The 25,328-nt window shown below is 36.5% G+C and overlaps 2 protein-coding genes across 2 annotated transcripts in view; one reads left to right on the top strand and one right to left on the bottom strand.

Annotated features, from left to right (window-relative positions):
* The first annotated feature begins 51 nt into the window (after positions 1-51).
* Positions 52-9,969, top strand: tdrd15 (tudor domain containing 15). The gene is made up of 4 exons (XM_076084064.1): positions 52-78; positions 2,308-2,366; positions 3,394-9,006; positions 9,333-9,969. The coding sequence occupies exons 1-4, from the start codon at positions 52-54 to the stop codon at positions 9,514-9,516; spliced, it is 5,883 nt and encodes a 1,960-aa protein (XP_075940179.1). The 3' UTR covers positions 9,517-9,969.
* An 8,449-nt stretch (positions 9,970-18,418) lies between these two features.
* Positions 18,419-25,328, bottom strand: part of afdna (afadin, adherens junction formation factor a) — a 65,418-nt gene continuing 58,508 nt past the window's right edge. Inside the window, exon 38 of the mRNA XM_076084063.1 lies at positions 18,419-25,127. Coding sequence (XP_075940178.1) covers positions 24,974-25,127 — 154 coding nt within the window. The 3' untranslated portion in view covers positions 18,419-24,973. The remainder of the gene's footprint in view (positions 25,128-25,328) is intronic.

Below are 25,328 nucleotides of genomic sequence, written 5' to 3'. Positions count from 1 at the left end.
TATTTGCTAGTTTTTGCCGCTAACTCCTGCTGAATGTCATTTTACATCGTCATGAAACACTCGGAGGAGTCACCTTCGGTTAGTCCGTCCATCCTTACGTACCCTGTGGATTTAAGGAATAGTGCGTTTGCGAAATATCGACATTTTATGAATTGTGTTTTTGGCTCAGTAACGTTACTAAAATGTAAGCTAGCTAATGTTACACTAAAACTGAATAATCTCCTCGCCAATCTAACAATAAAATACGCGCACATTCGTGTCCAGTCATTTCCATGGTGTTTAAATAATTCCAGTTTACCATGATGAACTAGACCAGGGATTCCCAAAGTGTGGTGCGCGAGAGGAAAAATGTAATGGTGGTCTAATGGTGTAATAATTGATATTAAATATAATTTAAAAAAAATGTAAGTGGGATTTTTCACAAAAACATGAATTATAAAAATTCCCTTCAACATTTAAATTAAAAAACTTACAATTTAATAAATAAATGCACTTCTGCTCCTGCCGCCAGACTGTCTTTTACGTACACACACGTACACGTAGCCTAGCTTGTGCAGCTAACGTCAGCTAACAGCTAACTTCATTCATTCAGCAACGTTCATGCAAATATGCTAAATTGGGGAAACTGTCAGGTGGGACATCTGAAGCTATCAGTCATACAAGAGGAGAGGGACAGAGAGAGAGAGGAATCGGAGGCGAGAGAAACGGAGAGGTGCGTTGGGGAGAGACCGGGAGAAGAAATCGAGCCGGAGTCAGAGGAAGATGAGACGGAGGAGACCGAAAAGGAGGAAGGGATAGCACAGACAACGGGAGCACATAGGCCCATCGCTGAGTCAAGGTGAAAAAAGAGGAAATATGATGAAAATTATCTGGGTCTGGGCTTCACTTGGATTGGCAATGCAGATTGCCCAAAGCCACAGTGCGTGGTGTGCAGTGAGGTTCTGGCTAACAGCTGTCTGAAGCCCTCTTATTTACGTCGCCACCTGAACACCAAGCATGCCAGTGCAAGTCAAAAGCCCCTTACATTTTTTTATATCGAAATCGGAGGAGTCCAACTGCAGTCTCATTCATGTGTTGGTTCTACAAAACACGCACTACGGGCTTCATATCTGGTCACAGAATAGCAAGAAGCTACCTCACACAATCGCCGAAGACGTGTGCTTGCCAGCTGCCAAAGAGATGGTGGAATGTATGATTGGAGAGAGTAACTTTATTGTAATTCGATTCAGATTAATGTAACCGCTATCTATGGTTAATTGTAAATTAAATGTGATGCAATCTGCCTCTGAGCCTGTGCGTGTGTCCTCGCCATCCTTATTGCTCTTTAAAAGTGACGCCTTGTGTAACTGAAATGTATTGAAACTTTGTTGCAGTGTTTCAGGGCGTTTTCACACCCGTAGTTTGTTTGCTTTGTTCCGATTCAGGGTTTAATATGATACAATGTTGCAGTTGCCCCTTTGTTCGGTTTGTGTTCACACTGCAACATTTAACAGCTGACTAAATCTTGTAAACAAACGCCACGCGCGAGCAAACTGTTCTCTCATTGGTCCGATTGTTATGCGGCTATAAATAGGCTCTGTTGATTTTTTTTTTTTTTAAGGTGTGGGGATTGGGGGTGCGTGAACCCGGTTGGGATGTAGAAGGGGGTGCGTGGCCTAAAAAGTTTGGGAACCGCTGAACTAGACTAAACCAAACCTTACTGTAAGGTTACAGACTAGTTTAAGAACTTAGATGAGGTGTTGATTTGATGATCGAAGTTTCACAACTTAGAGTTGAAACATTTTAGCTGAAATCTTCCTGATATTGATATTATATTAACCACTTTGTGGTAATCCTAAATACAGTGTATGTGATATTTAATAGCTCTAACAATAAGTATACTGAGTATACCTTCCTAACTTCCTGACTGTTATATACTAATTTAAGAACTGCTGGATCCACAAACATTTCTTATATGCTTAACTTAAAGGGAACATATGCCACCTTGTATGTGTATCTCTAATCAGTGCTGATGGTATGTAAAGAAATAAATTCCCTAAATATCACAAATTTGCCTCAAAGGGGTTTACAATGTTTTCAATATATGACACTATACATACACCCTCAGTTTGGAGAGGAACACTTTCCAAAGAAACTTCCTTTTAAATGGAAAAATATATAATATGTAAAAAACATGTTATCAAGTTAAGCCTTGTTTTAAGTTGATAAAGGCGTAGTATGTAAAGGTTAACATCTGTGCTGGTTTTGTTCTTGTGTGTTTGTCTGTGATTAATGATCGCCAACATTTATCTTCCGGGTTGTGTTTAGGATGTGATCGTCACTGATTCTGTAGACATGCAGTCGGTGCTGGGCTCCGAACATCAAAAGTAAGCAAATCAATGTGGCAAAAATAAATTGATGCTAGCATGTTCTTCCTTATAGTACAATGGCATTTTTTTTTGTAGATTTAGCAACTGGTTTGAAGCTGATAGCAAAGCTTTTGGATAAAGTTATGATTTTGTTTAGATTTTCAGAGTCAGTGGTATAGCATTTAGTGGAGCACCACATCTGGCTATTCAACAGTTATTTGGCCTTCCATTTAAATGTGAAATTATTCTCTTTTATGTTATTTTTCTCTTTTAAACATTTTTTTAGGATACAAAAGAAAATCCCAGCATTTTGTATTAATCTACTGTGGCTACAAGAACAATAAAATGTAATGTCAATATAAATGCTGAGGAAAATAGCCCTTAACCTATTTGCATCTAAAAGTACCAAACACAAGGAAGAGGAATGGAGCTCATACTGGGGTCTGAAACAGTCTACACTGTATTTTCTGTCGCTATTTTAATTAAGTGTCCAATTTATATGTCCATGGCATGGAATCCCACAATGCACTGTGCTGCATTGTATTTGTGTGAAAATGACTGATGTGTTGCTCCACACTAGGGATGCATCGATTTGACTTTTCAGTCCCGATATCTAGTACAGATCCGATACCTGTTTTAAATTAATAATCTGTACGCCTCACTACGTGGAAGAGACTGGGATCATTCGTTAATGTGTAAAGCAACATCAGACTTGGCTTAAACACAATGATACATAGATATAAATGTACTGAATTGTTTTTAAAATAATTGTATTGATATCAGATCGGCCCATTGACACCGATACCCAATTCAGCGAAAGAGTATACAGTTGACTGTTAGTTATAAAGGGAATGGTTTTGTAGGGTTAGACACAGTATGGGCTTCATTTTGCTCCACACACCAGGCTCTGACAGATGCCCGGTGTTTAAATAATATCTTGATTTTCCACAAATGTGGAAATTTTGCCTTTGCTTTCAAATGTTGGTTAAAAACACAATGAATGTATGAATTCATAAACTCACCAAATTATTAACACTTTTTAAAGGTTAATAATACAAGTCACTTTAATTTGCAGATCTGGTTCATCTGCACCATGTGCCCTTTGGCCAGTGGACCTCAAGTTAACTCACTTGGACTGGAACCCTGACGCAACGTTGATACACTTCCAGGGACAGTACCTTACCATATGTGATCTTGACTATATCATCTTGCAAGGGGAAATACAGAATGTACCAAAGACTAAAGCTGTGGTGGATATTGGAGAGTTTTGCCTTGTGGAAGATTTGGATTCAGGCCGCTGGTACAGAGGAAGAGTTCAAAACCGGAAAAAGGACTTGTTTGATGTTTTCCTCATAGATCACGGTAACGTTTTGAGTGTCAACATCGCCCACATATCTTCCTGTTCAAATGACCTGTTCATCCTGCCTCCCAAGATAGTTTGCGGCTTTCTGGCAAATCTTCTGCTGCTTCATGGCAGTTCTCATTCTGTAGTGGAGAAGTACTTCTCAAACCTGATTGGAAGAAATGTCAAAGGTTACATCCAAGCCCTCTTGCCCCACAAAGTGCTCTTGTTGGAAGCCCCTGACATTAACATTGACCTCGTTAGACATGGGTTTGGGAGGCATGTGGACACAGATACTTTCCTCCTCTTGGTTGGGATGCTCACAGAGGTGCCACTCAAACAAAACATGGAGCCAGTTCCTGACTTACTCATTGAAAAGCCACGGGGGCAAGAATTTAGCTTCAAACCGTCTGGTTTGCAGGGATACAAAGACATTCTGTCTCTCTGTGGGCCTAGATTGAGTTGTGGGACACGTGCTAAAGTGCGCGTTACTGCTGCGGTCAACCCTGGGCTGTTTTACTGTCAGAAGACCAGTATGGAAACAGACCTTTGCGAAATGTCAAAGAAGCTGGCTGCAGTTAATGAGTGCCAAACCAAAGAAGGGAACCAGAAGACTCCAGAAAACCTGGGTTTACTGTGCTCAGTCAAAGGCAAAGATGGGAACTGGTACAGAGGCTACGTGCAGTTTCTCCCAGTCAACTCTCAACTTCGAATTTTGTTCATTGACTATGGATTCTTTGAATCTGTCAAAGTTGAGAATGTCCACAGGTTGCCACCGGACTTATTTTCAACACCTGTCATGGCATTCCCATGCTCGCTCTCCTCGCTGAGTGATGAGGATGAGGCGGTCAAAACTCAGCAGTTGAGTTTTCTCAAGGCATCCTTGCTTGGAAGAGTGTTAGATGTGGAGATCAGAGGTTTTGACGAAGGACAGCACCTGTACTCTATCACAGTAATTGGTGCTGAAGATAATAATGTGAAGGAACCAGAGTCCATTCAAGAGCTTCCTAGCATGAAGGTTGAGTCAGTTTTGGAGGAAGATCTGTCACCTCAGTGTGGCCATTTCTACTATGAGACAATCATGGGAAAAGCAGTGTGTAAAACACTGGAAGCAGAAGGCGTCCATGTAAACTCTGTCTTTGTGGGCTATGTCGAGTATGTCCAGAATCCAAGCCACTTCTGGATCAGAACACAAAAACGTAACGATGAGTTTGAAGAAATGATGAGAAAAATGGCAGATAACTTCAGTCAAGTGAAGCTGGGTGAAGACGTGCTGTCGAATCCCAAGCTTGGGACACTGTGCTGTGCAGTGTATGAGGCAGACATGCATTTCTACAGGGGTGTCGTGACAGACACTCTTGAGCATGGATCTGAAGTTCTTTTTATCGATTTTGGGAACATTGAGAAAGTGCCACACATGTTGATCAAGAAGATACCCGAGACATTTGCCAACAAATCAGCGTTTGCCTTCTGTTGCACTCTTGTTAATGTGTTTCCGTTGGATGAAGTCTGGACCAGCGCCACCTCTGACTTTTTCAGACGAGCTGTGTCAAACAAAGCCCTGCTAGTCCATGTGATCCAAATGGGAAAAAACAAATTTGTTGTTGATCTCCATGTCATGGAAAGTGAAGACAATCAAAGTATCACTCAGCTCCTGATCTCTTCCAAACAAGCTGAATACTGGAACAACATTGCCATAGAGCATGTGGTGCCAAACCACACAGATTTGACAGAAAAAACAAGATGCCCAAGATATGGTGTGACATCAGACCTCAATGGGAATACAGAGCAACTGAATGATTGTGAGAAGGAAGAGAAAACTGAGGCCCAAGCACCTGCTAGCTTCAAAGCCTTAAGCATCAAGCCAGGGTGTAATTTTGCTGTGAATTGCTCTTACATCAAGTCCCCATCAGATATCTGGTGCCAGCCTTTAGAGAAACGTCCAGCCTTGGAAGAACTGATGGATGAACTCTATCAATATTACTCAACTCACACAGTTCCCTTCCAATCAGGGGATTCATGTTGTGTCGCCAAGTCACCTCAAAATGGAAGATGGTACAGGGCCTTCATCACAGAGAAACAGAACAGTTGTGTCAGAGTGATGTTGGTTGACTATGGCTTTACCATCCAAATCAAGGAGCACAATCTTCAGGCAATAATGCCAGAATATGTTTCTTTGGAAGGACAAGCTTTCAGGTGCAGCCTTAACAACCTCGAACCTGTTGACCCCAAGAACAGTGGGGATTGGAGTCCGGAGGTGTGTAAGACACTGAAAGATTTTGTCCTTAGGACCAGTGGTCTAAGATGTGAAGTTGTCTCACAGTTGAATGTGAAAAACAAAGGGCTCTGCAATGTCGTGGAACTCTACAACACCCAAACCCAACGGAGCCTAACAAATTTGCTGTTGGAACAGGGCGTGCCAAGAGAAGAGCAAATCTCGGCAAAGCAACTGTCGACCGTGATTCCTGAGTCTTTTGTCTACTCTTCACATGATCTAAGTCCTGGAAATGAGGAACAAGTCTACATCACTCACGTTAGCAGTCAGTGGGAGATCTACTGCCACCTTGAGAGAGACACTGAAATCATTGAAGAGCTCGAAAAGAAAATCGCAGATGAGAGTGAGAAAATGATGCAGGCCAGTACGAGAGCAGTTGTGAGGAAGCTGGCCCTGGCAAAATTCTTTGATGGCAAATGGTACAGGGGCTTGGCACATCCTGTTCAATCCCCTCAGCATCTCGGGGTGTTTTTTGTGGATTATGGTAACACAATCATATCTGAGAAGACCCATGTCATGTTTGTCCCCAGAGACTCTGCTGATTTGTTGTACACACCCATGCAGGCTGTGAAATGCCACCTTGCTTCAGTGTCCAAGAAAGAGCGCTATGCAGGTGTGAAAGAATGGCTTGATGGCGCAATCCTCAGCAAGCAAGTGAGAGCGGTCATAGTTGGAAAGAGCGAAGATGGTTCATTTGATGTTGAACTGTTTGATGGAGATGTTAACATCAATGAGAAGGTAAAAGAGCTCGTTCTCAGTCTTTCACCAGAACCAAAGCCACTTGTGAGTTTTGGACACACAAAGCCTTCAGTTGAGTGCAGGAGACAACATAAACGGCAGTCCTCAAAGTGCCCTACATTGAACGCCTCCAGATGCACTCAAGTTGTGAGTGCACCTCGCAAAAAGAAAAAAAACACAAAAGACCAGGTTCATGGTGAACGGCCTCAACATAGAGAGGAAACGGAGATCCCACAGCTCTCGTGCTTGCCGGACGTGAAAGTTAGCGCAGGTTTCAGGGCGATGTGTTTTGTCTCCCACATCAACTCGGTCAACAGTTTTTTTCTTCAACTGTCAGAGGATGAACCTGCCATCTTGAAAATGGGCGAAAATCTCAACTCGAGTATCTTCAGAGATTCCTTGAAGACTGCTACATCTTTGAGAATAAATGACCTGGTTCTGGCTGAGTATGAGGAAGACGGAGCTCTGTATCGTTCTGCTGTGAAGGACTGTGAAGGAAGTTCCCATTTCAAAGTTGAGTTTGTGGACTATGGAAACTCCGCAGTTGTGGGCAAGGACAAGATCTACTCCATACCAGAGGAGTATCTCTCTCATCCAAGATTCAGCATGGCATGCTCCCTGTTGGACACAAACGTGTACAAAAGTGATGTTTCTTTCACCGATGCTGTAATGGAGAAGCCTCTCATGGTTCATTTTGTCCGTCATGAAGTTCATTGGGAAGTCGAGGTTGAGATTCTTGATGGAGCCGTTTGTGTTCCAGCAGCACTGGAAGCAGCTGTTGAAAGTAACACTGAAAGTGAAAAGGGAGAGAAGTCTCCTGCGGATTCAATTGAAATAGAAGAGAAGGCGAGATCCTGTGAGCAGAACTTCCTTACAAAAGAAGTGAGTGAGAAAAAAACAGCTGAATCCCAAGGAACTACTATTGAAGATAAAGGCCTCATGCTGAAACCAACACCTGCCACACTGTCACCTGAACTAGGAGAACACAGAAGAGCGCCCACCATAAACAAAGAAGATTCTAAGAAGAATCCAAGAATAATGACAAAATCAACAACAAGCGGATGTGCCGATGCAATCATACCTCCGTCTATTCAGGCTAAAGATACAGAGACTGGTACAGTTCTGTCGGTCCTGAGTAACAGCAACTTTTACGCCAGACTAAATAAGACCAGTGAACTGCTTACTACATTGGAAAGTCTTATTGCTGACAACCTATGCAAGTCCAAGATGGTGGCAGAAGAGGATGTCAAACAGGGCCTCAAATGCTTAGTTCAGGTGGACAAGCAGTGGCACAGGGCTGTTGTTGAAGATGTAGGCTTGGAAACATGCCATGTCCTCCTCGTGGATCATGGAATGACTGAAAAAATTCCAAGTGGCTCAATCCGACACCAGTCTAGCATGCTGATAAAAATCCCGCACCTTGCAGTTTTGTGCAAGGTGAACTGCCTTGGGTTCAGTGAGGGAGAGGCTGCTCCTGAATTGTGGTGTGAAACACTCAAACCAATGATTGGCAAAGAAGTCCAACTGGTGTTTGTGTGTTCTTCAGAAGCTGAAAGCCTATGGAAGGTTGAAATCGTCATCAATGGACTGTTCCTTCTTCGTCAAACCACAACCTCACTGCAGCCGAATGAAGAGATGGTCCCATCAGCTGCCCAAAATGAGAAAGCGGAAGGAGAATTCAACTTGGACACGAGCCCTACTCAGCAGCTTGTCTTTGCTCCTATTGATATAGATAAGTTGTATTCTGGGTTTGCTGCCGCAGTGACGACTCCCTTCGAGTTTTGCATCGTTCTGGAGGACTTACTTCATGTCATGAACAAAGTGTCCTTAATATTGGACGACCTCCCTGAGCAAATGTCTCCTCTTCCTGAAGCCCACCTCGTCCCTGGCACTTGCTGCCTGTTTAAATCAGACACTAAGAATAAGTGGTGCCGGGCCGAAATCGCAGACGCCGACACCACAGCAGTCTTGAACCTGGTGGATTACGGCCATTACGAATGCATCCCGTACGAAGACTGCTCCGAGCTGAAGAGGGTTCCTGGGGAAATAACGAACCTCCCAAAGGTGACGTACCCTTGCGTTCTGAGAGGGGTGAAGCCGGTTGGAGTGGATGGACAGTGGACCGATGGAGCAGCGGTCTTCTTCCAGCAGGGGTTGTACCAGAAGAACCTCCAGATCTTCTTCAGAGAGTTTGTATCAAACACACACTGGAAGGTGGACATTCTGGCAGATGGCGTCCATGTCGCCAAGGAGCTGGTGGATGCTGGACATGCCAATTACATAGACGTCATGCTAGGACTGAGGTAGGCTCTTATCACTTTATATTTATGTCTTTATTACACTTTAATTGAAGCCCCTCCGCTCTTATTTTTTTATTTCACATTTTCACAATTGATTTTGAACGTCAGAAGACAGTCAACTGTAAACTTGATCATTCACTTTCTGCAACAGGAAATTATTGTTAATGTTTTAAAAATCAATTTAAACTCTTTTTAACATCTTTGTATTTTCAGCAAAAATCTGTAATATCAGAAAAGAAAAGCAACAAGTTTGCTGACAAAACTGGCAAAACGAACTTTTGCACATTTTAAAGCTTAATACCTAAAACTTGACATTCTGATACATTCAGGTTCCAGGAACAGAGCTCCTGTAGAGCAGCTCCTTGTAGCCCTGACAGTGAGGAAGAGTGTGGCCAGGAAGAGGAAGGCTTCAACGGGAAGGCAGATCTCTTTGCTGAGTCCACTGATGAATCAGAGGGGAAGATGCCACTCAGCGTTGTGCCTGAATGTCATCAATGTAGGGGAATATTTTAAATACTTTTTTTGGTCAATTGCCATCAAATGAAAGTGTATGTTGATCAATGCAGACTGCTCGAAGATGTTTTGCTGGCAAGATTCAGCCTTTGACTTTCTGTAATTTTGAAGTTACGGATTGGATTCCTTGATAGTGAATATTTAGTCTTTTTTATTTTTGTACATGTAGCATTATTGATGCATGGACATGCAGATGAAAGAATGCCTATCTGCCTATCTCAGCCATCTGTTAGCATCAGCGGCTGCCTCTGCCTTCACCAGGCCGACTGACAGCAAACATTTACTGAACCATAATAGTTTTCATGTCGGTCCCATGGGAAGAAAGCTACAGTGTTTATGTATAGGGCTGAGGTAATAAAATTGATTTCCAATTCTAATTGATCTTCATTTGAATGATCCAATATTGATTCATAAAATCCCGAGATCTGTCTTTTAATATTTCCCTTTTCCCGCGGATGCATGTGGCTTAAATACCGACTGGCAAACCTCAGTTGATTCAAAACATGCTTGGAGCTGCTCTGCTGAAGGCAGTTTTGCGGTGCCGCTAATCACCGTTGTGCAGATTGAAATCAACAGGAGCAGAGCTAGTTAGCTGTTAGCAGCCGGTGGGCAGCACAGTCCTGCAGGGAGCTAACGGCTAACGTTAACCGAGGTTCCATTGAATTACATTGTGATGTGTTAAGGCTCTGTACTGTAAAGATGACTATTGAGCGAAAGTAAATGATAACGTTATTGTGATGTTTTCAGATGTTATTTTGTAAAATTTCGTTTTAGGCGAGAAACATGTATAAATACAGTTGTTTGAGAGTAATATTAAATCGATTTTAGAGAGGGAATTGTGACCCGTTTAACTCACTAAAACTAGCAGCATGTTATACATGAATGAAACTGCTAGTGCCAAGATTTCTTTTTAATCAAAGCAAATATTTATTTCCTAATGATTTTAATTTTGTTTTTATGCAAATAACCACTATAAATGACAATAACAAAGAAAAAAAGACACCGACTTCGGTCGGGTTGAAATTGTTTTCCTGAGACATTTGCTAAAAATGTTGGTCTGGAGCCTTGAATCCAGAAGTTAATATGGCACCTGAGTGCATTACATGAGTTTTGTTTTGACAGATAATATTATTGATGCTTTTATTAGACGTGTATTTCTAGCAAGTCCTGGAAAATGCTTAGTTAAGTACATTAACCTTACAGTAATGTACAGTATAGTGCTGTAACTTTGTTTTCTTCTGTTACAGGTCTTCTGATGTGAAGGTGTCTGGTTGGATGTTGTCACTAAAATGAGCAGCGATTCCCATTCGTTCTACTTGATGTTAATCCAAGTGAGATAATACTTGTTGGCTAAACGTTGAGCCTGAGCACTTTAGGACAATTTGCCTTATATTGTTATTATTTAAACCTATTTAAGGTGAAACGTATTTGTTTTGTGTTGTTGACTTAGTTTGAGTTCATTCAAAGACTTGCAAGACAGCTGCACCATTGTTTCTTGAAAGCAAAATAAATCTGTGTTAAAGTTGTATTAAGATTTAAAGTAGGTGTTCTCCTCGTGCAGGGTCTTTACATTCATAATGTTGATGGATGTTCAGTTCATTTTTTGTATCTACTTTTAACGGTTCAAAGAGTTTTTTTATGTTTAAAGAAAAATATATGAAGTCTGACAATAACAACTGCAGTGTCGGTTAAGGCAAGGTGAATAAAATATAAAGTAGCCGAGCACACATTTTGTTTCATTCTAAATTATGTAATTAAGTATGTTGGTCTTCTTTGTTCATTTTGAGTTTTAGTGACCTTTGACAGGAAATATTTTTTCCAGATTAAATAAAAGTTTGGTGTGAACTTGGTGCCTTCTGTTGAATTAATATTGTTGACTGGAAAAAATACTTTTCAGGTGCATCATTAATCTCAGTTGATGCTTATTTTGCTCTCACATACTTTGTTCTCTTAACTAGTAGTGAGACAGAGGTTCATTAAGTACTGTGTGTGAAAACGGAAAAGTCCTATTAGCTTTATAGAAATTCCACTTCTTACCACTAGAGGGCGGTGTTGAGCCATGGCAAGTCATGGATCAGGCACTGCTGTTTGACGCCATGACATGCATCCGTAACCATTCAACCAGTGTTAAGTGGTGTCTATTTACATTAGAGTTTTAGTGAATGGAAACTTAACTTTACAGCATGTGAGGTACTGCAATGGCTGTCAAATCAGTTACTAACCCAAATCACCATAGGCAGTTTTTACCTGTTCAGTTCCACAAATTGTTTAATTTACAAGACAAATATTACCAGGAAACAGGTTTTGGATCAACGGTATGCATATACATATTTGCCTAAAGTAGCACAAATATATTAAGACAGAACAACCTGTTCTACCTCCCGATACACAGCTTCCACTGTAATGTCATAAATGTCTTACAGTGCTTGTTTAAAGGTCAGAAAATTATATTAAGAATTTGCGGTGGTTTCTCGGTCTTTGGATTTGTTGACTTAAAAAATGTGTTCATAAAAGATACTTGTCAGAAGTGGGATTCGAACCCACGCCTCCAGGGGAGACTGCGACCTGAACGCAGCGCCTTAGACCGCTCGGCCATCCTGACGTTGAGTGAAACCTGATCCACTTTTGGGTATAAAAACGTGGGTCATGTTGAAATAAGTAAAAAAAAAAAAAAAAAAAAGTCATAGTATAGCATGTCGAAAAAGTCATAGAATAGTATGTCAAAAAAACAGTCACAGTATAGTATGTCGAAATATTTTTGGAAAAGTTCATAGTATAGTACGTTGAAAAAGTGATAGAATAGCATGTCGACTCAAAAAAGTCATTGTATAGTATGTCGAAAAAAGTCATAGTATAGTAAGTCAGGCTAATTTAAGCAGTGTTTACCTGTTCAGTTCCACAAATTGTTTAATTTATAAGACAAATATTACCAGGAATATTACCAGGAAACACAAAAGATACTTGTCAGAAGTGGGATTCGAACCCACGCCTCCAGGGGAGACTGCGACCTGAACGCAGCGCCTTAGACCGCTCGGCCATCCTGACGTTAAAGCATATCTGTGCCCACGTTTGATGATTAAAATGGCCTTATGTCTAGTTGTTGTTTAATTGGAGTAGTCTCTCTCATTTCCCAACTTTGAGCCTCCACAGTTCCTTTCCTCGCCTCTCAGCTTCGTTCCACGCAGGGGAGAGAGAAGTGGAGGCAACAGGCATTTAAAAAATGAGACGTACTCTGCTCAGCCGTCGTTAAAATCGATGTCAATTAAATATGACGTGTCACAACTAATCATTTCATGATGATCGAAAAAGTAAAGTCATAGAATAGTAGATCAAACAAATTCATTGGAAAATTACAAGGTAGTATGTCGGAAAGAGTCATGAAATGTAATTATATAGTAAGTCAAAAAAAGTCATAGTACAGTATATGGAAAATAAGTCATAGTATAGCATGTCGAAAGAAGTCAGTATACTGTGTCGAAAAAAAAATCTTAAAAACGTCATAGTATGTTGAAAAGAGTAAAAGAAAGTCATGTAGTATGTTGAAAAAAAAAGTATGAAAAAGTCATAGTATAGCATATCGAAAAAAAATCATAGTAGCCTATATCATGTTGACAAAAGTCATAGTATAGTATGTCTAAAAGTCATTCTATATTATGTCGAAAAAAGTTATAATATAGTATGTCAACAAAAAGTCATAGTATAGCATGTCCAGAAAATGTATAAAAAAGTCATAGTATAGTATGTCAAAAAACAGTCACAGTATAGTATGTTGAAAAAAGTCATATAGTATGACTAAAAAAGGCATAAAAAAGTCATAGTATATCATGTTGACAAAAGTCATAGTATAGTATGTCTAAAAGTCTTAGTATAGTATGTTGACATTTTTGGGGAAAAAGTCATGGTTTAGTATGCTGGAAAAAAAGTCAAGATATAGTAAGTCTAAAAAAGTCATAGTATATAGAAAAAACAGTTATAGTTGTTACAACCGGACTCAAAGGCTGCAACATCAAGGGAGACAATACAAGTGGTGAAAGTAATAGATACTTTTATTTAAAGAACACATAAATTAAACAGAACAAATAAGCAGCCGTTTCAGCCAAAGAACAAGAGCAGTCAGTTCCCTGTTCAGGTGCAGAGTCTTTTAATCCGTCGCCACGCCAGGATCAGGTGCGGCTCATCAGCTGCCGATCAACATCCTGAAAGACATGTCAAAAAAGTCTTAAAAAAGTCATAGTATAGCATGTCGAATAAGTCATAAAAAAGTCATAGTATAGTATGTCGAAAAAAAGTCATAGTATAGCATGTCGAAAAAGTCATAGTATAGCATGTCGAAAAAGTCATTAAAAAGTCATAGTATAGCATGTCGAAAAAGTCAAAAAAGGCATAGCATGTCGAAAAAGTCGAAAAAGTCATAGTATAGCATGTCGAAAAAGTCATGAAAAAGTCATAGTATACCATGTAGAAAAAGTCATAAATAAATCATAGTATAGCATGTCGAAAAAGTCATAAAAAAGTCATAGTATAGCATGTCGAAAAAGTCATAAAAAAGTCATAGTATAGCATGTCGAAAAAAAGTCATAGTATAGCATGTAGAAAAAGTCATAAAAAAGTCATAGCATAGCATGTCGAAAAAGTCATAAAAAAGTCATAGCATAGCATGTCGAAAAAGTCAAAAAAGTAATAGTAAAGCATGTCGAAAAAGTCATAAAAAAGTCATAGTATAGCATGTCGAAAAAGTCATAAAAAAGTCATAGTATAGCATGTCGAAAAAGTCATGAAAAAGTCATAGTATAGCATGTCGAAAAAGTCATAAAAAAGTCATAGTATAGCATGTCGAAAAAGTCAAAGTATAGCATGTCGAAAAAGTCATGAAAAAGTCATAGTATAGCATGTCGAAAAAATCATAGTATAGCATGTCGAAAAAGTCATAGCATAGCATGTCGAAAAAGTCATAGCATAGCATGTCGAAAAAGTCAAAGTATAGCATGTCGAAAAAGTCATGAAAAAGTCATAGTATAGCATGTCGAAAAAATCATAGTATAGCATGTCGAAAAAGTCATAGCATAGCATGTCGAAAAAGTCATAGTATAGCATGTCGAAAAAGTCATAAAAAAGTCATAGTATAGCATGTCGAAAAAGTCATAAAAAAGTCATAGTATAGCATGTCGAAAAAGTCATAAAAAAGTCATAGTATAACATGTCGAAAAAGTCATAAAAAAGTCATAGTATAGCATGTCGAAATAGTCATAAAAAAGTCATAGTATAGCATGTCGAAAAAGTCATAAAAAAGTCATAGTATAGCATGTCGAAAAAGTCATAAAAAGTCATAGTATAGCATGTCGAAAAAGTCATAAAAAAGTCATAGTATAGCATGTCGAAAAAGTCATAAAAAAGTCATAGTATAGCATGTCGAAAAAGTCATGAAAAAGTCATAGTATAGCATGTCGGAAAAGTCATTCTATATTATGTCGAAAAAAGTTATAATATAGTATGTCAACAAAAAGTCATAGTATAGCATGTCCAGAAAATGTATAAAAAAGTCATAGTATAGTATGTCAAAAAACAGTCACAGTATAGTATGTTGAAAAAAGTCATATAGTATGACTAAAAAAGGCATAAAAAAGTCATAGTATATCATGTTGACAAAAGTCATAGTATAGTATGTCTAAAAGTCTTAGTATAGTATGTTGACATTTTTGGGGAAAAAGTCATGGTTTAGTATGCTGGAAAAAAAGTCAAGATATAGTAAGTCTAAAAAAGTCATAGTATATAGAAAAAACAGTTATAGTTGTTACAACCGGACTCAAAGGCTGCAACATCAAGGGAGACAATACAAGTGGTGAAAGTAATAGATACTTTTATTTAAAGAACACATAAATTAAACAGAACAAATAAGCAGCCGTTTCAGCCAAAGAACAAGAGCAGTCAGTTCCCTGTTCAGGTGCAGAGTCTTTTAATCCGTCGCCACGCCAGGATCAGGTGCGGCTCATCAGCTGCCGATCAACATCCTGAAAGACATGTCAAAAAAGTCTTAAAAAAGTCATAGTATAGCATGTCGAATAAGTCATAAAAAAGTCATAGTATAGTATGTCGAAAAAAAGTCATAGTATAGCATGTCGAAAAAGTCATAGTATAGCATGTCGAAAAAGTCATTAAAAAGTCATAGTATAGCATGTCGAAAAAGTCAAAAAAGGCATAGCATGTCGAAAAAGTCGAAAAAGTCATAGTATAGCATGTCGAAAAAGTCATGAAAAAGTCATAGTATACCATGTAGAAAAAGTCATAAATAAATCATAGTATAGCATGTCGAAAAAGTCATAAAAAAGTCATAGTATAGCATGTCGAAAAAGTCATAAAAAAGTCATAGTATAGCATGTCGAAAAAAAGTCATAGTATAGCATGTAGAAAAAGTCATAAAAAAGTCATAGCATAGCATGTCGAAAAAGTCATAAAAAAGTCATAGCATAGCATGTCGAAAAAGTCAAAAAAGTAATAGTAAAGCATGTCGAAAAAGTCATAAAAAAGTCATAGTATAGCATGTCGAAAAAGTCATAAAAAAGTCATAGTATAGCATGTCGAAAAAGTCATGAAAAAGTCATAGTATAGCATGTCGAAAAAGTCATAAAAAAGTCATAGTATAGCATGTCGAAAAAGTCAAAGTATAGCATGTCGAAAAAGTCATAGTATAGCATGTCGAAAAAATCATAGTATAGCATGTCGAAAAAGTCATAGCATAGCATGTCGAAAAAGTCATAGTATAGCATGTCGAAAAAAAGTCATAGTATAGCATGTAGAAAAAGTCATAAAAAAGTCATAGCATAGCATGTCGAAAAAGTCAAAAAAGTAATAATATAGCATGTCGAAAAAGTCATAGTATAGCATGTCGAAAAAGTCATAAAAAAGTCATAGTATAGCATGTCGAAAAAGTCATAAAAAAGTCATAATATAGCATGTCGAAAAAGTCATAGCATAGCATGTCGAAAAAGTCAAAAAAGTTATAATATAGCATGTCGAAAAAATCATATTATAGCATGTCGAAAAAGTCATAGCATAGCATGTCGAAAAAGTCGAAAAAGTCATAGTATAGCATGTCGAAAAAGTCATAGCATAGCATGTCGAAAAAGTCAAAGTATAGCATGTCGAAAAAGTCATGAAAAAGTCATAGTATAGCATGTCGAAAAAATCATAGTATAGCATGTCGAAAAAGTCATAGCATAGCATGTCGAAAAAGTCATAGCATAGCATGTCGAAAAAGTCAAAGTATAGCATGTCGAAAAAGTCATGAAAAAGTCATAGTATAGCATGTCGAAAAAATCATAGTATAGCATGTCGAAAAAGTCATAGCATAGCATGTCGAAAAAGTCATAGTATAGCATGTCGAAAAAGTCATAAAAAAGTCATAGTATAGCATGTCGAAAAAGTCATAAAAAAGTCATAGTATAGCATGTCGAAAAAGTCATAAAAAAGTCATAGTATAACATGTCGAAAAAGTCATAAAAAAGTCATAGTATAGCATGTCGAAATAGTCATAAAAAAGTCATAGTATAGCATGTCGAAAAAGTCATAAAAAAGTCATAGTATAGCATGTCGAAAAAGTCATAAAAAGTCATAGTATAGCATGTCGAAAAAGTCATAAAAAAGTCATAGTATAGCATGTCGAAAAAGTCATAAAAAAGTCATAGTATAGCATGTCGAAAAAGTCATGAAAAAGTCAAAAAAGTCATAGTATAACATGTCGAAAAAGTCATGAAAAAGTCATAGTATAGCATGTCGAAAAAGTCATAAAAAAGTGATAGTATAGCATGTCGAAAAAGTCATAAAAAAGTGATCGTATAGCATGTCGAAAAAGTCATAAAAAAGTGATAGTATAGCATGTCCAAAAAAATGATTGTATAGTATGTCAGAAAAGTAAAAGAAAATCATAGTATAGTATGTCGAAAAAGTCATAAAAAGTCATAGTATAGCATGTCGAAAAAGTCATAAAAAAGTCATAGTATAGCATGTCGAAAAAGTCATGAAAAAGTCATAAAAAAGTCATAGTATAGCATGTCGAAAAAGTCATAAAAAGTCATAGTATAGCATGTCGAAAAAGTCATAAAAAAGTCATAGTATAGCATGTCGAAAAAGTCATAAAAAAGTCATAGTATAGCATGTCGAAAAAGTCATGAAAAGGTCATAGTATAGCATGTCGAAAAAGTCATAAAAAGGTCATAGTATAGCATGTCGAAAAAGTCATAGTATAGCATGTCGAAAAAGTCATAAAAAAGTCATAGTATAGCATGTCGAAAAAGTCATGAAAAAGTCAAAAAAGTCATAGTATAGCATGTCGAAAAAGTCATGAAAAAGTCATAGTATAGCATGTCGAAAAAGTCATAAAAAAGTGATAGTATAGCATGTCGAAAAAGTCATAAAAAAGTGATCGTATAGCATGTCGAAAAAGTCATAAAAAAGTGATAGTATAGCATGTCAAAAAAGTGATAGTATAGCATGTCGAAAAAGTCATAGTATAGTATGTCGAAAAAGTCATAAAAAAGTCATAGTATAGCATGTCGAAAAAGTCATAGTATAGCATGTCAAAAAAGTCATAAAAAAGTCATAGTATAGCATGTCGAAAAAGTCATAGTATAGCATGTCGAAAAAGTCATAAAAATGTCATAGTATAGCGTGTCGAATAAGTCATAAAAAAGTCATACCCCTGGTAAATGTCGAAAAGATTCTTAGAAATGTCATTGTATAGTGTGTCAACAAAGTCATAGTATAGTACGTTGAATGAAGTTTTACAAAGGTCATCGTATAGGTAGTGGAAAAAGTCATAGTATAGTATGTCCAAAAAAATGATTGTATAGTATGTCAGAAAAGTAAAAGAAAATCATAGTATAGTATGTCGAAAAAGTCATAAAAAGTCATAAAAAAGTCATAGTATAGCATGTCGAAAAAGTCATAAAAAAGTCATAGTATAGCATGTCGAAAAAGTCATAAAAAAGTCATAGTATAGCATGTCGAAAAAGTCATGAAAAGGTCATAGTATAGCATGTCGAAAAAGTCATAGTATAGCATGTCGAAAAAGTCATAGTATAGCATGTCGAAAAAGTCATAAAAAAGTGATAGTATAGCATGTCGAAAAAGTCATAGTATAGCATGTTAAAAAAGTCAGTATAGTATGTCGAAAGTCATAAAAAAGTCATAGTATAGCATGTCGAAAAAGTCATAGTATAGTATGTCGAAAAAGTCATAAAAAAGTCATAGTATAGCATGTCGAAAAAGTCATAAAAATGTCATAGTATAGCGTGTCGAATAAGTCGTAAAAAAGTCATAGTATAGCATGTCGAAAAAATCATAGTATAGCATGTCGAAAAAGTCATAGCATAGCATGTCGAAAAAGTCATAGCATAGCATGTCGAAAAAGTCAAAGTATAGCATGTCGAAAAAGTCATGAAAAAGTCATAGTATAGCATGTCGAAAAAATCATAGTATAGCATGTCGAAAAAGTCATAGCATAGCATGTCGAAAAAGTCATAGTATAGCATGTCGAAAAAGTCATAAAAAAGTCATAGTATAGCATGTCGAAAAAGTCATAAAAAAGTCATAGTATAGCATGTCGAAAAAGTCATAAAAAGTCATAGTATAGCATGTCGAAAAAGTCATAAAAAAGTCATAGTATAGCATGTCGAAAAAGTCATAAAAAAGTCATAGTATAGCATGTCGAAAAAGTCATAAAAAAGTCATAGTATAGCATGTCGAAAAAGTCATGAAAAAGTCATAGTATAGCATGTCGAAAAAGTCATAAAAAGGTCATAGTATAGCATGTCGAAAAAGTCATAAAAAGTCATAGTATAGCATGTCGAAAAAGTCATAAAAAAGTCATAGTATAGCATGTCGAAAAAGTCATAAAAAAGTCATAGTATAGCATGTCGAAAAAGTCATAAAAAAGTCATAGTATAGCATGTCGAAAAAGTCATAAAAAAGTCATAGTATAGCTTGTTGAAATTGTCATAAAAAAGTCATAGTATAGCATGTCGAAAAAGTCATAAAAAAGTCATAGGATAGCATGTCGAAAAAGTCATAGTATAGCATGTCGAAAAAGTCATAAAAAAGTCATAGTATAGCATGTCGAAAAAGTCATGAAAAAGTCATAGTATAGCATGTCGAAAAAGTCATAAAAAAGTCATAGTATATATAGCATGTCGAAAAAGTCATAAAAAAGTCATAGTATAGCATGTCGAAAAAGTCATAAAAAAGTCATAGTATAGCATGTCGAAAAAGTCATAAAAAGTCAGTATAGCATGTCGAAAAAGTCATAGTATAGCATGTCGAAAAAGTCAAAGTATAGCATGTCGAAAAAGTCATGAAAAAGTCATAAAAAAGTCATAGTATAGCATGTCGAAAAAGTCATAAAAAAGTCAGTGTAGCATGTCGAAAAAGTCATAAAAAAGTCATAGTATAGCATGTCGAAAAAGTCATAAAAAAGTCATAGTATAGCATGTCGAAAAAGTCATAAAAAAGTCATAGTATAGCTTGTTGAAATTGTCATAAAAAAGTCATAGTATAGCATGTCGAAAAAGTCATAAAAAAGTCATAGGATAGCATGTCGAAAAAGTCATAGTATAGCATGTCGAAAAAGTCATAAAAAAGTCATAGTATAGCATGTCGAAAAAGTCATGAAAAAGTCATAGTATAGCATGTCGAAAAAGTCATAAAAAAGTCATAGTATATATAGCATGTCGAAAAAGTCATAAAAAAGTCATAGTATAGCATGTCGAAAAAGTCATAAAAAAGTCATAGTATAGCATGTCGAAAAAGTCATAAAAAGTCAGTATAGCATGTCGAAAAAGTCATAGTATAGCATGTCGAAAAAGTCAAAGTATAGCATGTCGAAAAAGTCATGAAAAAGTCATAAAAAAGTCATAGTATAGCATGTCGAAAAAGTCATAAAAAAGTCAGTGTAGCATGTCGAAAAAGTCATAAAAAAGTCATAGTATAGCATGTCGAAAAAGTCATGAAAAAGTCATAAAAAAGTCATAGTATAGCATGTCGAAAAAGTCATGAAAAAGTCATAGTATAGCATGTCGAAAAAGTCATAAAAAAGTGATAGTATAGCATGTCGAAAAAGTCATAAAAAAGTGATCGTATAGCATGTCGAAAAAGTCATAAAAAAGTGATAGTATAGCATGTCGAAAAAGTCATAAAAAAGTGATAGTATAGCATGTCGAAAAAGTCATAGTATAGTATGTCGAAAAAGTCATAAAAAAGTCATAGTATAGCATGTCGAAAAAGTCATAGTATAGCATGTCAAAAAAGTCATAAAAAAGTCATAGTATAGCATGTCGAAAAAGTCATAGTATAGTATGTCGAAAAAGTCATAAAAATGTCATAGTATAGCGTGTCGAATAAGTCATAAAAAAGTCATACCCCTGGTAAATGTCGAAAAGATTCTTAGAAATGTCATTGTATAGTGTGTCAACAAAGTCATAGTATAGTACGTTGAATGAAGTTTTACAAAGGTCATCGTATAGGTTGTGGAAAAAGTCATAGTATAGTATGTCCAAAAAAATGATTGTATAGTATGTCAGAAAAGTAAAAGAAAATCATAGTATAGTATGTCGAAAAAGTCATAAAAAGTCATAGTATAGCATGTCGAAAAAGTCATAAAAAAGTCATAGTATAGCATGTCGAAAAAGTCATGAAAAAGTCATAAAAAAGTCATAGTATAGCATGTCGAAAAAGTCATAAAAAAGTCATAGTATAGCATGTCAAAAAAGTCATAGTATAGCATGTCGAAAAAGTCATAGTATAGCATGTCGAAAAAGTCATAAAAAAGTGATAGTATAGCATGTCGAAAAAGTCATAGTATAGCATGTTAAAAAAGTCATAGTATAGTATGTCGAAAAAGTCATAAAAAAGTCATAGTATAGCATGTCGAAAAAGTCATAGTATAGTATGTCGAAAAAGTCATAAAAAAGTCATAGTATAGCATGTCTAAAAAGTCATAAAAATGTCATAGTATAGCATGTCGAATAAGTCGTAAAAAAGTCATAGTATAGCATGTCGAAAAAGTCATAAAAAAGTCATAGTATAGCATGTCGAAAAAGTCATAAAAAGTCATAGTATAGCATGTCGAAAAAGTCATAAAAAGTCATAGTATAGCATGTCGAAAAAGCCATAAAAAAGTCATAGTATAGCATGTCGAAAAAGTCATAAAAAAGTCATAGTATAGCATGTCGAAAAAGTCATGAAAAAGTCATAGTATAGCATGTCGAAAAAGTCATAAAAAGGTCATAGTATAGCATGTCGAAAAAGTCATAGTATAGCATGTCGAAAAAGTCATAAAAAAGTCATAGTATAGCATGTCGAAAAAGTCATAAAAAAGTCATAGTATAGCATGTCGAAAAAGTCATAACAAAGTCATAGTATAGCATGTTGAAAAAATCTCAACAAGGTTATAGCGTAGTATGTTGAAAAAACAGTCATAGTATAGTATGTTGACAAAAACGTCATAGCACAGCATATCAAAAAAGTCATAGTATACTATGTCAGAAAAAGTCATAAAAAAGTCATAGTATAGCATGTCGAAAAAATTCTCAAAAACGTCATAGTATGTCGAAAAACAGTCATAGTATATAGTACAGGGGTATTCAGTTAAAGTTCAACGAGGTCCAGTTAGAGAGAATTTCCTCATATGTCTAACTTGTTCTATAATTTAGTCCCACATATATATTGAAGTAGCCTAACAGTTGTATTAACATCTGTATTTAGTCAACAAATAAAGTTTAAATGAATAATATCTCAACAATATTCATCGTCAGATTTCAAATTAAATCTGTTTTAGGTCCAGGGTCCGGATGCACTATTAGTGACCCCTGGTAAATGTCGAAAAGATTCTTAGAAATGTCATTGTATAGTGTGTCAACAAAGTCATAGTATAGTACGTTGAATGAAGTTTTACAAAGGTCATCGTATAGGTAGTGGAAAAAGTCATAGTATAGTATGTCCAAAAAAATGATTGTATAGTATGTCAGAAAAGTAAAAGAAAATCATAGTATAGTATGTTGCAAAATTTTTTTTTAAAAATGTCCCTAAAAAGTCTTCTTATAGTATTTCACAAAAATGTCATGAAAAGTTATAGTATAGTATTCTATCAAAATGTTAAAGTGAAAGTATAGTATGTCCTAGAAATCTCATTAAAGGTACAGTATATAATAAAGTCATGGTATAGTGTTATAAAAAGTCACAGTATGCCATAAAGAACACATAATATACAATTAGTTTGTAAAAAGTCACAGTACCAAACTATAAAAATACTCTAAAAGTCCTGCATTCAAAATATTACTTCCAGTAATAGCAACAATTTATACTTAAAAGTATCAAAAATACTGATTAAGAATGCCCCATCATGTCAGTGTGCACGTCATAAGTTACTCTTTGTTGTAGCTGGTCGAGGTGGAGCTTAAATATACACTGCAGGGTAGTTGAATTAAAGCTCAATCTAAAAAAGCTAACTAAAGTAGAGGAGTCAGAAAAAAATGTAGTGCAGTAAAAATTGTTATCTAGTCAGACACAAAGTGGAAGTAAGAAGGATTAGAAAATGGAAATATTCAAGAAAAGTACAACAGTGTAAACAAATCAATCATCAGAGTAACACAATCAATATCTTCTCATAGACAAAATACCACACTGTCAGCCGGCACTGTTGAAAACTCTGTATTTATTAATGATTTACAAAAAGGCTAAACATGAAACCATTAAGATGATTCAGTTCATTTCAAACTTAAAAAGGAGTTGTTGTTGTTGTTGTTGTGGGTGGGAGAGGCGGTAGTAGTGTAGTCTGTAGTGTTTTACAGCTCAGTTATTTTAACAGCATCTTATCTCATCATGTAGAATCTTTTTTTAGTGGAGGCTCCCGGAGAGAAGAAATTAAATAAATCCACACACAGGATGGAGTCAAACTGCAGACGAGAGATACATTTGAAACAACTATTTTCCTATCTTTGTATTTTAGAACCGGGGGACATACCAGGGTCTGAAGGGTGGTCTTTCTCTACATCAGCAGTGTTGTATACAATCACAATTCTGTCACCTTGACTCCGGTCCTACATAAAAAATAAAAGATTTAAAAAAAAAATCACCTGGATCTCCCTGAACTACAGCTGGTGTAAAAATAGACAACTTTTTCTGTCTCTAATGCAGAAAACAGAGATTATCACCACAGTACGAGAGCTCCCAACTGTAATCCACTTCTCAAAACAGTTTGGAGACACATAGTTAATAGTAAAAACAAGTTTTTGTGCAAGTATGTTTTTTTTTTTTTCCCCCCACAAGGTTTGAAATAAATATCTCTAAAGCAAAAGAGGACTTAAAGAGTATTTCCTTTTTTTTATATTTATTGTGAAAACCAACAATCACATTGTGAGTAGAAGAAATCCTTTTTCTGGCTTGAATTTCAGGTACAATCAATCAAATTAATCACACACAACTCTGCAAAAAAATGACTATTAGATTTAAAATAAAATAAAATTAGAGTTATCTCAGATTGGGGCAGAACATTTAAAACATTAACTCCACTGACGGTAAGATGCAGCAGGGAGACAGTCCAGTTTTAGAAGTACGTCCTGATCGATTTTCCTGTGACCAAAATGCTGTTCCATCCCATTAGTTTTGCAGTTTTTAGTCGCCTGGCAGGTTTCTACAGTAGTAAAAGAGTGAGACAGTCGTGGACCCAAATATTTACAGTAATGTTGTGCACTTAAAGATCTTTCTCCGGACCGTACGATCCTCGTCTGGAGAATCTTTCAGAGTTGATCTAAAACATCACAAAATTAAATTAAAAAAAATCCCAATGCGTTCTTGCTACGGAATGAATTAACAGTGTTTCCACTTACTAACAATTTAATTCAAAAAAGCAAATAAAGATTGGTCTGGAGCTCAACCCGGCATTTCTGCTGGCAATTAAAAATGTGAAAACATGATGCAGAAAAAGAGCATTAAGATAACACCATAAAATTGTTCATATTTCAGTGAGCCATTTAAAAAAAAAAAAAAAAAAATTTTTAAATGAGAATAGACCTTTCTCCATCCCCTCGCCCCAAGAACCATTTCATAAACAAAAATATATCACCCTCTGTCGTGTGATTCTCAAATTCTCACTAGATACAATTAAAACTTTTTTTTACAGTGCTTCATCATTATATATCTTTGACAGACCTCAACAAGGGGAAGAACAACTTTAAGCCATAAATGTCTCCTATCGCAACGATACAGCTACGTCAAAAAAGTGAACGGTCCAGTTATTGAACGATTAAAATAAAAAAATAAAAAGGGGGAAAAAAACAACACAGACTGAAGGAGACGGTCAGCGGCAGGGGGAAGCGAGCGCCGGGATCTCCCGACCCGGTTTTGTCCCACCCGCACCTTTAATGTTACCGTGGAGAGGTGGCGCTGGAAGGTGAGCGGCTCGGGTCGACTACTTGGTGTTGAGCTCGTTCTCCAGCTCCATGAGTTTGCGCGAAGCCTTGACCTTGTTGGAAACCTCCTTCCCCTGAGAGAAGAGACGCTGGCGCTCCTTAAACGTCATGCTCTCGGGGTTGCCGCCGGGGATCGAGTTCTCCTGCTCCTGACTGCAGATTGTGTCATGCAAAAAGCGTTTCATCATATTATTCATTGGTATTTAAATAATCTGCATTATTGTTAATGAGCAGATTAATCTGTGATGAACATAATCGAGTCAAGACTTTCACATAAAACTCTTAAATTTGAACATAAACTGGCAGCTTAACATTTGATATAAGCAAGAGGATCCTTTAGATTGGAGTCTTTGG

This window comes from Anarhichas minor, unplaced genomic scaffold, assembly GCF_050575085.1.
Source record: "Anarhichas minor isolate MPS153535 unplaced genomic scaffold, ASM5057508v1 ptg000136l, whole genome shotgun sequence".
Lineage (NCBI taxonomy): Eukaryota > Metazoa > Chordata > Actinopteri > Perciformes > Anarhichadidae > Anarhichas > Anarhichas minor.
Note: the sequence above shows the minus strand (reverse complement) of the source record. Positions and strands in the feature narration are given on the sequence as shown.

Bases quoted from the DNA above. Each gene is read 5' to 3' on its own strand.
- tdrd15 (XM_076084064.1), top strand. From the start codon at position 52: ATGAAACACTCGGAGGAGTCACCTTCG. The intron at 79-2,307 runs GTTAGTCCGTCC...GGTTGTGTTTAG, and splicing joins ACTCGGAGGAGTCACCTTCG to GATGTGATCGTCACTGATTC. The intron at 9,007-9,332 runs GTAGGCTCTTAT...TGATACATTCAG, and splicing joins GACGTCATGCTAGGACTGAG to GTTCCAGGAACAGAGCTCCT.